Raw genomic sequence first — 15,793 nt, 5'->3', positions numbered from 1 at the left:
ATGCTGCGCAAGGACATGATGCTGAGCTTTTTGGTTTTGTGCATGGGGGATACACAAACAGCTTTGCTAACACAGCAGCAGTGGCTGAATGGAAGAGGAGATGCTAACTTTCATCCTAAAATGCCACCATGAGGTTGCAAAAACACTGTACAGTTAGGCTGCTAGAAAGCATCCCCAAAATGTTAGAATTGTACCCAGTGGGTATGTCCAACACCTGGCTTATTAGCTCCCCTCTGCCCATGTCTGAGGCTCTGCGGTCTGTGAATTGCTGTGCCTGATGCCTTACAGCTCTGGCCAGCGGGTGGCGGGCGAACTCCCACACAGCCGGGCCCCGGGGATGGCAGAGCAATCAGGAGAGATCTGCAATTAGTTGGGCAGCAAACATCTCCTAGGGGGACCTGACCCCAGGGCCACCCATGTGGAGGGATGAGTGGCAGCGGTCAGTAGGAGCTGCCATCTGGGATTTGCCCCATTCCACACCCGCACTGTGCTGTTTCAGAACACTCGCAGAAGCGCAGTAGTTCAGCTGGATCTGAACCACACACACGCTCTCACTCTGCACCAGGAGCGTTTCTGGCTCCGTCCTGTGCTTCTTCATTCAAACGCAGTGCAAGCAGCGCCAGCACGCCCTGCAGGATCCTGCCGTGTCTTGCTGATCTTTCGATAGCTTGCTCAAGAAAGCCACCTCCTGTTCTGCGAGCTTCAACACCATGTAATGGAAAAATGTAGAAGCGGGGCCCAGCTGTGCGTCACCGGCTGCCTTGGCAACCTCCGCCCGCGCTCAGCTCGGCCATAGGCGCGCAGGGCTGTCTGTCTGCTGCGGCGATGGTTCGCAGTGCTCAGCATCCCCTGGCCCTTAGCAGGGCAGCAGGGGAGAACAAGGAAATACCAGGGCTTGCTGGTGTCACTGGAGCCTGCTGGGCGCTAATGCAGCAGGAATTTAGGAACTCTGCAAGGAATTCCGTCAGTCTTCAAAGAAGGGACAGAAGCATCTGGCAGTTGGCCATTGCGCTTGTGTTAGTACAGGAAAAACACCAAATTTTTCCAACACTGCTAAAGCGTTTCCTATTTGTAGGTTAACAGTGTGCATTTTGCTGTTTGGTACCAAATGTCAGCGAGGAACAAGGGCCTATTTTATGTTGCTTTGTAGTAAAGCTTAAGCTTTACTTGCAAGCTTTCCTTAAAGCAACAGGAAGCTGTGAGCTCTGTGGGTGTCTTCTGAGACCTCCAAAAAACCCTTCCTGAGTCGACTGGAAAGTGCACCAGGTTGCTGCTGTACCAGCAGGCTTGCTCTCTGAGGCAGGCTGGAGGATGGGAATCAGGTGCAGGCGTTGGGCATGGACCCTTTGAGGAACTGGGGTTGCTCAGCTATTGATCACGCTTGCTCCTGTCAAATGGAAATGCCAGCAGGCTCCTGCTCTTGACAGACCCGCTCCTGGGTTTCTCCAACACCCCTGCAGGGTGAAGTCCTGCCCATTAGCCGCTTACTGTCTCCAAATCACCCCACTTATGTGGAGAGGTGTTTCCTTTTTCTCTTATTTTCTTTGAAAAAAAAAATACTAAAAATAGCCTGTCGGAGACCTAGTGACTAAGTCAAGTGCTGCTGAAGTAAACAAACAACAAAGTGTCTGAGGGAAGAGGATGACTAAATTTTTCTACCTCCTCTTCTGCTTCCCTCACCTCAGAGCTAAACATAGTCTCCTTCAGCAGGAGGATTTGCTGCTGCCCACAGTGACAGCCTTGCAGATACGGGCTTGCCGAGCCCCAGTCGTATGGAGAACCAGGCACCTTCCCTACATTCGTTTCTCTTCTCGCTCGCTCTTCCCCCAAGAGAAAATATATTTAGAAATGCCAAGACACAATGAGCTAAACTCTGCCTTTGTTCCACCCACGTTTATAATGGCTTCATTGTATCGCATCCGCCAGCGCCTTTGCGATTATATGGCTAGATATAACAGCCTCCTACCCTTCACTTTCTTGTCCTTATTTGGACCAGAAAATGGCTCGAGCCTTTTCTTCAAATTTGATAGGGCTGTTCTGGGAAAGACTATTTGGATTTTAACGTGAAACTTGCCATTTCTGCTTCTTGAAAGGATGTCACCGCTTACTGGGGGGAAGCTGCTTGTTGCTGAACTGGCGCTTAGAGGCTGGTGCTGGAGTTATGTGCTCAAACACCACGCCATGCCGCGTGCCTGGCTTCTGCCGCTCGCCTCAAATACAGCCTCTTTCAAGAGAAATATTTATTTTAGAAACTACTTCGCTTAACAAAAAAAGACAAGGAAGAAGACAAACGTGCATTTTCAGATCTCACTCTTTAAATGAGGAATCTGAACAGGCTGGGTCACCCCTGGGTGTGCTGCATGCAGCTAGCAATGCTGGGCTACTCGGACACTCTCCTTCCACACCCCAGGAGGGGGATGACAGCACGTGGAAGGCAGACTTCTACTCATTTAGAATCATAGAATATAGAGTCATAGCACACCGCAAACTGAAAGGGACCCATAAACATCACTGAGTCCAGCTCCTTCGAGACTGTCCTGCATCCCAGCACCTCCTCCGTGTGCCTGTGCAAAACTCAGCACTATGGGATTACTTGCTGTCCTGAATGTGGTGCTGTTTTAGGATCAGCATGATTCTTCTTCTGTATCTTAGGATTTCACAACTGAAATCTTCTTTTTCCTCTCCTGGGCCAGCCTTGCCTGTCAGCACATGGCTGGGTTGGAAAGCCACGGAGCTGTGGCTGAGGCAGGCTGGTGCTCTCAGCAGCTGCTGTCAGCAGGGGCTCCTCCAGCCGTGCAGCACCAGCTTCTCTGACATGAGAGCCAATAAAGTCTACAGAGCACTTTGCTCTGTCAAAGTGCTATCCAAACACGAGGGATTCCAAGTGCAAATGAAAGTGCTAAACTGATTTAAAGGCAAATTAAAAGGTCGTGCCTGTTGAACATTCTGCTTTATGGTTTGGTTGTGTTTATGAAATTTATAACTGCTCTTTTAAACCAGCTTTTTACACTCTGTGTACCCAGTAAATGCAGGTGTGGTCAGGGCTTATGACTAATTTTAAAAAAACTTATTTATTCTAAGCAAACTATTGTAGCCCTGGAAATGACTTTTTCCCTTCCATGTGTCCTTCCTGCAGCCTCCAGCACTTAGGCCATTCACAGAGCATTGCACTTTTTCATGGTAGAAGGGTGCATTTCCAATTTACATATTCCGTAATGTGGCATTTCATCATGGCCACGCAGTGTCAGAGCAGTAAGTGAACTCCATAAGCGAGCAGAGCAAGGGAACAGCGGAGGGAACATTTTCTGGGAGTTTCTACAACAGAAAGGCTCACATCTAAAAGCTGGACCTCTGGCATCCAACCTCTCCTGCAGACTGCATCATTAATGTTTCACGACATGGCATTGGTTCTGCAGAATCTTGCTTGTGTGGCCCCGGTGCTTGTGGACAGTATGCTCCCAGAGCTTTGTATTTATAGCATGTACATTGATGCTCTCCATGCTTATCTCCGGGTAAATAGCTCAGGTGGCCACGCAGGCACTAGAAGTCCGAGGTTGCCCTGCTTGTTCATAAGGCAGGCTGAAGAGAGGGGGGACGAGCCCTCTCACCTTACCATGTGCTGGTGGAAACCTCTCCAAACAACCCTTTGTTCTGGGCGTTGCTTTGGGCATCCCAGCTCACTTCACAGCACATGTTCAGGAGCAGGCTGGTTCCGTCCCATGCTGTTCCGGGTCGCATCCAGGAGCAGATAGGAATAAACTGGACTAAAAAACCCCAAGAATTAGAAGCACCTTTTTTCTGCCTATGGATGCTACTCTATGTTTGGTGCTTCAGTCCCAAATTCCTCTAAGCAGGCTGGAAATGCAGTGTCATGGCTTAAATCCCTGAAAACTTGCCTTCAAATTGTAGGAGAGGGTGTTGGCAGCTGGCATTTAGGGGGGTTCCCTGACTCATGCCACACTGCTCTCTCAGCTGGCTGCCTGATCCACTGCCCTGGGCCTGTTTTGTGCTGCTGAGCATTTTTATTATTGGCTGCGTTTTGAAAGGGAGCTGCTTGCTGTGGAAGCAGCAGCACAGGACTTTTCTAGCAATCCACCAGAAGTGACCAACTGTTTCTGTTTACCTTGAATTCTCTAAGCCGAAAATTGCACAACAAACGTAATTTGTATGTACTAATGAGTAACAAAGACATTTCCAGAGATCTGGATCAGTTCCCTCGCAGGAAAGTGGGCTGGACTTGCCTAATGTGTACAATTAATTCATGCAGCTTTACTGGAAAGCCAGTTATGACTGATCCGTGCTAGGAAGATTTCACTTTGATTGAAGGGGAGGCTGCTAGTCGGGAAGACACACTTACAGAGACAACCGCAGCTCCAGGGCTACTTCTGCCTTTCTCCTACCCGATGCTTTGGCACTGCCTCTGCTCAGCCCCCTGCACATGCCCACGCATCACTGAGCACTGCGAGTGAGCAGGCACAGGCTGTGACCATCCCCGCACACCAGGTGCTGCTGCCGGTCCCACAGCCACGGGGCTTCCTCCTATTGTCAGAGGGAAGGCCACATCCAAGCACCACGAACACCCATCTGGGCTTTCTCCTCTCCAGCATCGTAAGCAGGAAGGGGGAGTCTGCAAAGAGCTCCTGTTTTTTTCCAATAGGCTGGAATAATTTTCGATGATCCCAGCAGATGTTCCTGGCTCCCTTGCTTTCTGGCCGAGGCTCCTCTGTCACTCGTGTTAATCTCCCGCAGATGGCAGAGAAGGCAGCAACTTTGGCCACATTGGTGTGGATGTGGGCGGTTTGCATTGGAAGAAGACTGCATAAGACATGGGGCTGCCTGGGCTCCCCTCCCAGAAGGCTGCCCAGCAGCAGGGCACAGCCTGAGCTCCATGTTAGTGACCTGGAGCGTATCATGAGTGGTTTCGGCAGGGATCCCGTGTGCAGGGGGTACAGAGGAGGCACTTGGCAGCATGCAGGTCACTGCCTGCCCTGCCCCGTGCCCTCTGCTGCCAGCACCCCGCACAGCGAGCAGAGCTGGCCTCCTCGCCTCCCCGATGGAGCTTTTCCCAGTGAAGGGAAACAATCATCACTAGGGAAACCTTAACTACTTTCTAAAGACCAAAAGAAAACACATTCGTTCTTTTAAACATGGAAAATGAAATGGTTCCCTTTCCCTTGGCTGTGTGCGTGTGGCCCCCAAGCAAGCTGACACGGAGTGAACTCTGCGGGCAAACGCTCCCCCACTTATTTATTTATTGCAGAGGAGGCCTCTCCAGTGCAAAGTCTGCTCTCCTCTGCTGCTTGAGTTGCTGTTTGTCAAACCACGAGGCTGCGGGCACAAGGAGCAGCTCATCAGCCCAACTCAGGAGTGAGGCATGTTCCAGGCCTCACCAAAGCCCCTTCCCAAGGAGGCCTCAGCAGCGAGTTCCCATTTTGGAAGGGCTGGAAGTGAAAGCAAAGAGCAGTGAGGCCCTGCTGTCTGCTCTCAGTTTTCCTGTCTTCTTCTTCTCATTTATTTCAGGGTCTTCCAGGGAGAAAGGGATGAAATTCTCTGATTGTTCGTGTAATGCTGCTCCCATTCTTCCCTGCTCCAGCTGTGTGACCTTGACTCCAGTGGTGTATAAAAAGGATCCATCTCCAGCTATTTTCAGGAATGTTTAGTCCTGTCAAACTATAGGAAACCATAATTGGTTGGATATTAGGAAAAGTTTTTTCTCGGAAAGAGAAGTGAGGCATTGGGCACAGGCTGCCCAGGGAGGTGGTGGGGTCACAATCTCTGGAGGTGTTCAAGGAATGTGGAGATGTGGCACTCAGGGACATGGTTAGTGGGCATGATGGGGGTGGTTGGTGATTGAACATGATGATCTTAGTAGTCTTTTCCAATCTTACTGATTCTATGATTATTCCAGCAAGTGAAATTGTTTTCTGCCCATCTCTCTGGCTCGATGCACGGGAAAGGCAAAGCAGCCCCAACTCCCCATAGCACCAATCAAACCTTCCGTTGAGAAGGGGACAGGAGTGGCCAGGAGAGCACATATCCCTCAGCAGGCACGAGAGGAAAACCATCTGCCAGAGGAAAAATGTGCAGTGAGCACTGAGCTCATCAGTCACTTTTTTTGTTTAATCTAATTAAACACAACGTATCCTCTGACCTTCTGGGTTGGCCTAAGTTCTCCCATGTTGTTCTTTCCGTATAAAGCTCTATTGACAGACAGGGAAAGCCTGGCGTTTGCCTTAAGCTCCAGATAAGCAAAGTTAAACACAGAGAAGATAAAATTGTTTTCCCAGCACTCCTCTCCCCTTGCCTAGTTGTGGGTGCTGGCTGGGAGGGCTCAGCTTCTCTGGTCCTGTTTGCTACAGCTGGGATGAGCTGGTGAGGGGCTGGGAGAAAGGAGAGGCAAAAATTGTCTCTGCCAGGTGCTCAGCTTCATTTCCATGTGGCGGATGATGAGTGCAAATGGTGCTGCTCCTTACTACATTTATTTTCAGAGTCACTAAACTGCTGCATAGCAGCTGATGGATCAGTGTGTGCTGATGTTCAAAGAGGTTTTAACTAATAAGTGTCAAACTGCATCGGTCACCTGCATATCTCCTGATTATCTAGGCTACGTGTAAGAGCTCAATTGGCCAGCATAGCTTTGTGAGTTTTTGGGGAGGGGAAGCAGCTGGGTTCTGGAATTTGGGGTTAGCGGAGTGTCAGGATGCCACAAGCAGCTGTAAGCGATGCATGTGTGGCACAGGCTCTGACCAAATAAGTGTGTTCAGCTTTTGGCGTGATGTGCTGCCTGCTTGCTTCACTGTGGGCAAATGAGATTTCAGCAGTGACAGAGGTTGAGCACTCCCTTTGCATCCTAGTAGAGCAGGAGACCCCTGTTCACTCAGTGCTCTCAGTTCAGAACCGTCTTTTGCAGCTTTGTTTTGTTCAGATGTAGCCCCACAGCCCTGCCCGAACCTGCATGTCAGTGAGGCTTCAGCATCTCTTTCTCAGCCCTCTGTGCTTGGCCCGACCGTTGAGCCCAGATCCTGTGTGTGTGTGTGGTGCTGCTGAAAACATGGTCCTTAGCCCTAAAACTTGGGTTGGAAATGCCTAACTGAAGGCATATGTGAGCCAAGCACATCTAGGGCTTGGGCAGCCTTAGCAAAGTGGGACCAGTGGTTTGCCCTGCTCTGGGGGACGCTTGGCTTCATTCTGTCTCCATCTTGTTGTGCATCAAAGTTTTGCTGCAGAGCTGTAATCCCGAAAAAACAAAATCTTGGCTGGGGAGTTGCATTGCCTTGGCTGCTTTCCTGAGACTGAGGGACTTATAGAACTGCTGTAGGGTAGCAGGACACCTTCTCTTTGTTTCAGACAAGGTGGGTTGTGCTTGTCTGGGGTCTAGACTCCCTCGGAGGTTTTTTCCTCCCTCTTTTTTCATGACATCACTCAGGACTTGATGTTACTATTTTAAAAACAAAAAGAGGGACCCCCACCTACCTCCCCCAGCTTTCCTCCCACTCTGCCAAGAGGAGAACAAAGAGCAGCTACAGCACACCAGTTCTGGCACAGCACTTGGAAATAAAAACATCCATCCTCATGTCAGGTAGGGAGCTGCCCTGCCAAGGCCAGCAAGCCATGCTGCCGAGCAAAGCTGCTGTGCAGAGGGGTCTGGATGCAGGGGATGCCTGGTGTCACCCCTGTGGCAGAGCTCTGTGTCAAGCTGCTGTACTCCCATGCTGTACCAGCGTGTGCTTGGATACTCCTGGTGCCAGGCAGTGGTCTAGGGGAAGGGCCAGCTTTACCTCCTGGCTGGGAAGGGGGAAGGGAATGGGGAAAGGCCTTTGTTCCCGACCTCTATCCTCCTACCTGTGCTGTGCAGTGCCCTGCTGCCTCAGGGCTGGGGTGCAGTGCCGTGTAACTCAGTGGAGTTTCCACACTGCAGACACTGACATCCTTGTCTGGCTCCTTCCTATCCTTTTAAACATGTCAGCAGTTCCCAGCACAGATTCCTGTGCTGTGAGTTCACTCCAGACAAGCATCCAAGCTGCAAGTTGGGGCTGCTGGCTCTTCTCCGCCTGTCTGCAAAGTGTTACTGGAAAGGAGGCCAGCTCTCCAAACACAAGGAAGATATTACTGGGCCTTTCTGGAAGGCTCCCTCGCATGCATTAGAAGTGGAGCAAGTGAGGATAATTTATCTGGACTTCCAGCTGAACCCAGTAGCTCCTTGTGGCCAGGATAAAGATTGTTTGTCTCCTCTTCTACAAGAAGGCATTTTTCCATTGTCGCTCCCTTTTGTTAGCAGTGTGTTTCCCAGAACAATCCAGGGAAAACCTCTCCCCAGGAAGAGCACGCCTTCAGAAGAGGCTTTCGTATATCCAAAGACACTCTCACTGAAGTAGTGTAAATAGTTTTGTGTGATCCATCCGGCAAAGAACACAACGTATCAGAAGGGAATTCTTCTCCAAAACGTGGTTACTGATCAGCTAAAGCGAGCAGGTCAGATGTGGTCATGTTGCAAACCTGTCAAACAAAGCAGCTGTTATTCAGTGGGGAGCAAAAAATGCCTCGGTGAGCTTTTGTGTGTGTCTCTTCCTACCCACTGGGTCCAGAGCGGAGCTTTGTGCCCCAGGAGGAACCTTGGGCTCTCTTCCCCACTTGGTCTGCTGTGATCTGCCGCAGCAGTGCATTCTCAAAGATGGGCAAATGTCCTCATGGTGCTGGGATACAGGGGATCGGAGACAAGGTGATGGATATGGCTGGGCTGTCATTATCAGAAGCAGCCAGCTGGAAGAAAGGCTGCCTACTTTACAGAAGTTACTCGTGATTTTTGAATGTAGTGCTGAGGCCCAGTGACTCTTCCTTGGCGCAGGGTGATGGGAAAAGAGCAGATTCTCTATTTGCTTTCCATTCTGTGCTGGCTCTGTTGCCTCCTGCTCTGTCCAAGATGGCCACGTGCTGCCTGGAGTGACTTTATGGACAGTGAAAGCTTAAGACATTGCATTCACCTTCACAATTTTTTTTCCCCTTAGAGCAAGTCATGGCGGAAGATCAAGAACATGGTGCACTGGTCCCCGTTTGTGATGTCCTTCAAGAAGAAGTACCCCTGGATCCAGCTTGCAGGACATGCAGGTAGAGAGCAGTGGGAGTGCCAGGGGCTCTTTCGGGTGTGGAGATGCTACTGATGCGTTGGGCTGGCCCTCTTGTTTTGGGAAGGCACCTTGCCACCCCACACCCAGATTTAGTGCCACGTGGCCTCTTGTCACCTCAGGTAGTTTCAAGGCAGCAGCCAATGGCAGGATACTGAAGAAGCACTGTGAATCAGAGCAGCGCTGCCTTGACCGCCTGATGAACGATGTCCTGAAGCCCTACGTTCCTGCCTACCATGGGGATGTCATGAAGGACGGGGAGCGATACAACCAGATGGAAGATCTGCTAGCTGAATTTGACTCCCCCTGCGTTATGGACTGCAAGATGGGGGTCAGGTGAGTGACTCTGCGGGCATTTCTTGAGTTCTAAGATACTGAAAGCAGAGGATGAAACCCTCTGAAACACATAAATGAGAGTACCACCTCCAGCCAAAGCTGAGCCAACAGCATGAGAGGGGTGTGAGGGAAATCTGGGGTTGGGAAGGACCTGGTGGCACAGGTTCAGTCTCCCTCACCGGCTGCAGGGTGGCTCAGGTCTGGCAGAGATGCTTGCATGCTTGCACTGCACTAGCTTCTGTGCAAGGGAGGAATGTTTTTTTGTTTGTTTTTTTTTTCCATCCCAAACACTCAATGTGAAACTTGACCTGGGGTGTCAGGCAGAAGGGAGGCAGGGAATACTTCCTAGGGTGTGGGGAGGAAGGCAGGCTGCATGCACTGCGCTGCTATAGGGCCAAAACAGGACCCACTGTGGACAAGCAGATAACGGCTGTGTCAGGAGAAGACCTACCAGTCTCTGGTCATCCCCAAAGGAAGCTTTGTCAGACTTAAGGCCTGGTTACGGGTCAAGCCTGGAGCAGTGTTGGAGACCAAACCATACATGAAGATTATCTGTTGCTTTGATTAAGGAAATCTAGCTCTCTGAGCAGTATTAGCAACATTTCTGAGAACACAGATTCTCTATTCTGCTGTTTTATTCTGCCTGCCCCAAAGTCATAGGTTTGGTAATGTCAGCTGAAGCCTTTTTATCTGCAGTGTTTCTCGAAGGGATTGCTGCACTGAGGATGGCTACTCTCTGATCATATGCCTCCTCTGAGAGAAACACCAGAAATACACAAACTTCATCCCACAGGGGCTGTGCAGCATCCTCCCCTTGCATTTTGTAAACCACATGTTCCTTGCTGAGATTTTATTGCAAGCAACCTGGGGAGAGGGCTCAGCCCTTCTGCATTGCTGTGCATGTGGAAGGTGAAGTTTAGCTATGGGGAAAAGGAGAGGACAAATAGGGTCTCTCCAAAGTTTTTTTGCTGGGCCATCTCTACTGGCTTGGCAAGATGTTTGCAGAGAGCCTGGATACCAGCTGGTCTCAGCTGAGGCATCCTTGAGAGCTGCAAGAGCTGCAAGAGGAGCTGTATAGTGGCTTACTGCTGCTGCAGGAAGTCTTGTTTTCTAGAGGAAGGTTTCCTGCCTGCCAGAGTGAAGAAAATCTGTCAGAGCCTTCTGACACATGGAGTGCATAAAACCAAGCTCTTTGCATACTCCCCTGCAGCCTCTCTCCTTATTTCCTAAAATCAGCTGCACCCTGGGGTCCCGAGGGTGATAGTGAGCACCTGGTCAAAGCTGCATCCCTTCCACTTCTCTGTTCTGTACAGAAGATTGTGCTACATAGTCCAGTTAAATCAGATAGATACTGGACAAAATCATCATCAGCGTAACAGCTCTACTTGAAAGCAACCTGCTCAGCAGCCAGTGAGCCACATCCCCTGTGATGTGCAAGGTGAGAGGACAGCAAAGCTCATGGAGGCTTTGGCAGTAGCTGCCTGCATTGACTGGAGATCAAAAGGAGCAGCAGATACCACTAACACTGAGGAGTGGGATGTGGCCACCTCTCTGTTGCCTTCAGTGCTCCCAAACCACGTGGAAAGTTTCTGGGGCATGTTTTGAAAGCTGCATCCTGTTTGCGAGATTAAGACCCTGCTCAAGTTTGCTGAGCATTGGCTTCCCAGTTACCAAGGCTTGACAATGAGAAGGTGTCAGTAGGGCAGCAACACTGGGCACCTACAAGAAGTAACCTCCCTTGTCATTGCTAGGCTGGCCTTGATTCCTTGGTAAGGAATAGGTGTTGGTGATAGGATGCTGATTACTGCAGGATTATAGCTCTGAAGTGCAAACTGGATCACAGAATCACAGAAAGGTTTGGAATAGACTTTCTAAGATGATTTTTAAAGATGTTCATAGCCCTCAGGTGTCTCATGGCCCTGTGACCCTGCTGATGTCCCCCCCATCTCCTTACAGAACTTATTTGGAGGAAGAGCTGATAAAGGCCCGGAAGAAGCCAAGCCTGAGGAAGGACATGTACCAGAAGATGATCGAGGTGGACCCCGATGCTCCCACCGAAGAGGAGAATGTGCTGCGGGCAGTCACCAAGCCTCGCTACATGCAGTGGAGGGAGACCATCAGCTCCACTGCCACACTGGGCTTCAGGATCGAGGGGATAAAGGTGAGGCTGCCCTGTGGGTACGCAGCCAGGGGGAAGAGCTGCTGGGGGCTTTCAGTAACCACTCGCAGTAGCGTGCACACATAGAGCAGGCTGGTGGTGGGACAGTGTCACATGAGAGTTCTTCACCAGGCACCTGGCTGTGCTCTTCTAAAAGCACAGCTGAGCTCAGGGCATCAATGAAAAGTGACAGTTTTATCCATAATTCTGTTAAATCAGCCACACCGTTGTTTTCCCTGCAGCTGGGCAATGGCTTTGCTCTGAGCTGCTGTCCATATTTCTGGAGATGCATTTCATGGCCAGCGTTCATCTCGCACAGCCATGCTCTCACACCTCATGCTCTCTCACTCTGAGGCTGAGCCCCTTGCAGCGTTTCCCAGCATACAGCAACACGAGGAGCCCCAGCCTGCCCTGTGCTTGGACTGCTGTCTGTAGCAGCTCTCTACAGTGCCTGCAGTGGGTCAGGTGGCTCTTTGCCACCATCCCCAGCCCTTGAAATCCCTTTTCTGCTGCAGATATCTGCAAGCACGCCATGAGCTGCTCCAACCTACTCTTTGCCTAGTTCCCATTACTGGTGCTTATTATAAAACTGCAGCTATACAAAAAGGGAGTGGGCCAGCTGGGGCCAAAGCTCATGTGCACTTTTCTTCTCCCTCCTTACATGCTATAATCAAAAGTATCTGCCTATTTATAGGCCAACTTGATATGTCCTTGGCCTCCAGTGATGCTTCTCAGTCTGTGCTTTGGGGACGTTTTTGGACTTTATAGCAAAAACAGGTCATATATGAAATGCTTGAAATGAAAAAGTAAAAAAAGCAACAACCCAAACCAACAAATCCTGTTCCCACACAGGCCAGAAAATCCTGTGGAGGGACATAAAAGCCAGGGCTGATGGGGGAGAGTTGCATCCTGCTTTAGTCAGCTGTAAGAGAGCTGCAGCACGATGTTGGCAGTGGATCTTTTCCAAGCAGTGAAACAGCCCTTTCATTTTAAAATGTTGGAAAGTGCTGACCTCCAGGGGTAATCCTGCCACTGCTGCCAGGGGCTGGCTAATTTGATCAAGGCTCTAATTACTGTAATTCTCCTTAAATCCCATGGCTTCTGGTTTATATTCCCCTAAGCTAAAACATTAGCAGTTTATGCTGATTTGTGGCTGTCGGAGCCAGGTGAGTTGTGCTGTGATGCTGCATCTCCTCTGTTCTGGGGCCATTCAACCACAAATCTCCCCCTGCTCTCTTTCCTATTGAGGGAAAAGAGGGGGTGAACCCTTCGCTTATGGGCTGATGCTGATGAGAGCATGCTTTAAGCCAGCAGCTGGGTGCCTGCAGAAGGGGCCAGGTCTGGTCCTGGGGGCATGGGCTGGAGGGGGCACAGCAAGAGGAGGAGAGCAGCAGCACAAGTACGGCATGGGCAGTGCAGGGCTGGCAGTGAGGATGAGGACAGGCATGGGGAGGCTCTGCCAGCCGTGTTCCCACTTTCCAGGTGACCTCAAGGTTATGGTTCTTCCTCTCCAAAACGGAGATTTTTCTCTGCATAATGTAGTTAGTGCTACTTACTTAACTTTCTTTAGTTATGAACAGCAACTATTAACAATGTTAGTGAGTTAAAAGGAGTACAGATGATCCCTCTTGACCCAGTTTGAGCTTTCTGGAGAGTTGCTCTCCGTAAAGAAAATATTGTTCAAGTTCCTGCTGTGACCTGAGAGTTCTTCACCACTTCCCACAGCAAGGCCATGGTCGGATATTGCTGCAGAAATATTCCTGGGGCTGGGCCATTGGTGGGGGCTGATAACAGCTCTTAAGTATCTGTGCCTGTTACCTCCCAGCCGGGCAGCTTGTGAACCCTTTGGCCAGTGTGCTGGTGGCTGGTGGCCAAACTCAGCTCTGTGCCAGTGCCACCAGCACCAATTGTACCTGCTAGCAAGGAAAGCGGCCATAGCTCTTATCAGCCCCCTCACTTGTGCTGTGTGGAAGGCAGCCCCTGTGGGGCTCAGACACCTGGAAATGTCACCTCAGTCATCGGCCCTGTGGCAGCAGCATCTGGCTGGGCAAGGAAGCTGTGGGAGGGAGGTAATTGTTGGAGCAGTGTTATGGGCAGCCTGCTTGGCTTTCATGAAGACTGCCTTATCGGAGAGGCCATCTGCAGCTTGCATTATTTTTATGAGCACTTAGAAGTCCATCTCCTTTCTGGGATGCTTTGTGGAAAAAGTCGTGCTCCTTACGTATGGAATTCATGCCGTGGCACTCCTACAGACTGATGTCTATCATCCCCTGGGAGAGGGTGGGCTGACGTTGGAGCCACCACATCAGGATTCACGTGACGGATGTGTGGCAGTGCTGTCCACTTCCCCTATACGTTGTGTGCGTGCTCAGTGAGTCCTCATGCATATGTGGCTGCAGCCAAAGCCAGGTAGTGAAAGCTGAGCACGTGGCCCACAGACAGGATGCTTACTTGGGAAGGAGGTCCTGAACTGCACATGGTTTCTGCTCTTGGTGCTGGGCTTGCTTTTCCCAGCCTCTGCTCTGCTTCTTCATCCTTATTGATATTCCCCAGCCTACAGGATGTTTTTTGGTCTCTGTCCCCTTACTCCACTGCCCACACCCTGTATAGGGACACATGGCTGCTGAAACACTCATCCCCTCCCCTGGCTGCTTCTCTCTCTGTCCTGCTCACAGTATTGCCTTCCTTTCCAGAAGGAGGATGGCACTGTGAACCGGGACTTCAAGAAGACGCGTACAAAGGAACAGGTCACTGAGGCCTTCAGGGAGTTCACAAGGGGGAACCACAACGTTCTGGTGAGTGGGAGATGCTGCAGGATTTGCAGGGAGAGGGTTCCTCTGGAGCCTGCTCCACAGCCCAGAGAAGCTCTCTGAAAGGAGAGATGGGGAAGAGAAACCGCATCCTTGCATGAGGGTGGAGGAAGGGCAGCAGAAGGCTGGAAAGTGGCTCCGACCATGTCAAAGGCCACTGAGGGTGCTCAAGGTTCAGTCCCAAAACTCACTGCGGAAGCCCTGTCCCCCATCCCTCAGGCTAAGGGCAGCTCCCAGCCTCGCTTTTGGCCTGAGGTGTGACAGGGCCAGGACTGCTGCACTGCAGGGTGGGCTGCCCCACACGGCGTGCCCTGGGCACGGGCACACCACAGTATCTCCTGGGTTTCACCACGTCGCCCAGAGAGTAAGAGATCTGGCTGTAAACAATTTATACAGGCTGTGTTGAATTCTATTTGACAAGGGCTCCCATTTTAAGTTGTATGGTATGTACAGATGACTTGCTGCAGCTGCGGTTGCCCTAGGCACTGCCTGCCTCAGACCTACTTTGACTGTAGTTACCCAGGAATTATTCTTGGATCTGCAAATTAGGTTACCAGTGCATCATGCAGTGATTCATGACAGGGCTCCTCGGTCAAACCATTGCCATCCTAAGCCTCCCCACACATTGGGAACAATTGAGTTGCATTACATTGCCCAGGTACCTGCTGTGCACAGACTTTCTATCTAAGCCTTGGAGATGAATTATCTGAGGGGCCACAGAGTGTCTTCCAGCAGTGCACAGGGGTGCTTGAACCAGGTGCCTGGATCTCAATCTGCGTGCTGACTGTGTGAAAGCATTCCAGTGTGTGATACTGAATTTGCAGAAGTGCTGATAGTGAGCTATAAAACTGTCTTGTGATCTGTGAGTGACGAAATGATAAAATGGCAAATGAAACAAAGCGTTGAGCTCTTAGAAAAAGTCCAAGTGGGAAGAGAAAGCAGCATGCACAGCAGGGTCTGCTATTTTATCTCCTCAAGAGCTCCATGAGTGCTTCAGGGAAAGTACATGCTCAGCAAAGCAAAGGCTCTCAACCTGTGGTACTTGACCCATGCGGTGTTACAGAGGTGAAAAGGTGGATCCCTAAAAGAGAGGACCATCTCTTCGTATATACACTATCAGAGAGGGGGTTCTGGAAGGGAAGCCATCTGTCTGCCCTGTGCAGCAGTTTCCCTGCAGGCCTCCCTCAGAACTGCTTCTTTTCCTTTGTCATTCCAGAACAGTTACCTGAACCGGTTGAAGGGGATTCGTGCCACCCTGGAGACATCTCCATTCTTCAAGTGCCACGAGGTAACACGCACACTCCTTCCTCACGTCTCTCTTAGGTACATCTGACTGGTTTAGCTCAGCTTGCTCAAAGAGAGAGGAG

General features: G+C 50.6%; 1 protein-coding gene across 2 annotated transcripts in view; it reads left to right on the top strand.

Annotated features, from left to right (window-relative positions):
• LOC125689525 (inositol-trisphosphate 3-kinase B-like) overlaps window positions 1-15,793 on the top strand; it is a 71,388-nt gene that overhangs the window by 51,895 nt on the left and 3,700 nt on the right. For both annotated transcript variants that reach the window (XM_048936772.1, XM_048936771.1), the window contains exons 5-9: window positions 9,006-9,105; window positions 9,245-9,458; window positions 11,415-11,619; window positions 14,310-14,411; window positions 15,643-15,714. In XM_048936772.1, the coding sequence (XP_048792729.1) occupies window positions 9,006-9,105; window positions 9,245-9,458; window positions 11,415-11,619; window positions 14,310-14,411; window positions 15,643-15,714 (693 nt within the window). The remainder of the gene's footprint in view (window positions 1-9,005; window positions 9,106-9,244; window positions 9,459-11,414; window positions 11,620-14,309; window positions 14,412-15,642; window positions 15,715-15,793) is intronic.

Source organism: Lagopus muta, chromosome 2, assembly GCF_023343835.1.
Source record: "Lagopus muta isolate bLagMut1 chromosome 2, bLagMut1 primary, whole genome shotgun sequence".
Lineage (NCBI taxonomy): Eukaryota > Metazoa > Chordata > Aves > Galliformes > Phasianidae > Lagopus > Lagopus muta.
This window is presented reverse-complemented; position numbering and strand designations above follow the sequence as displayed.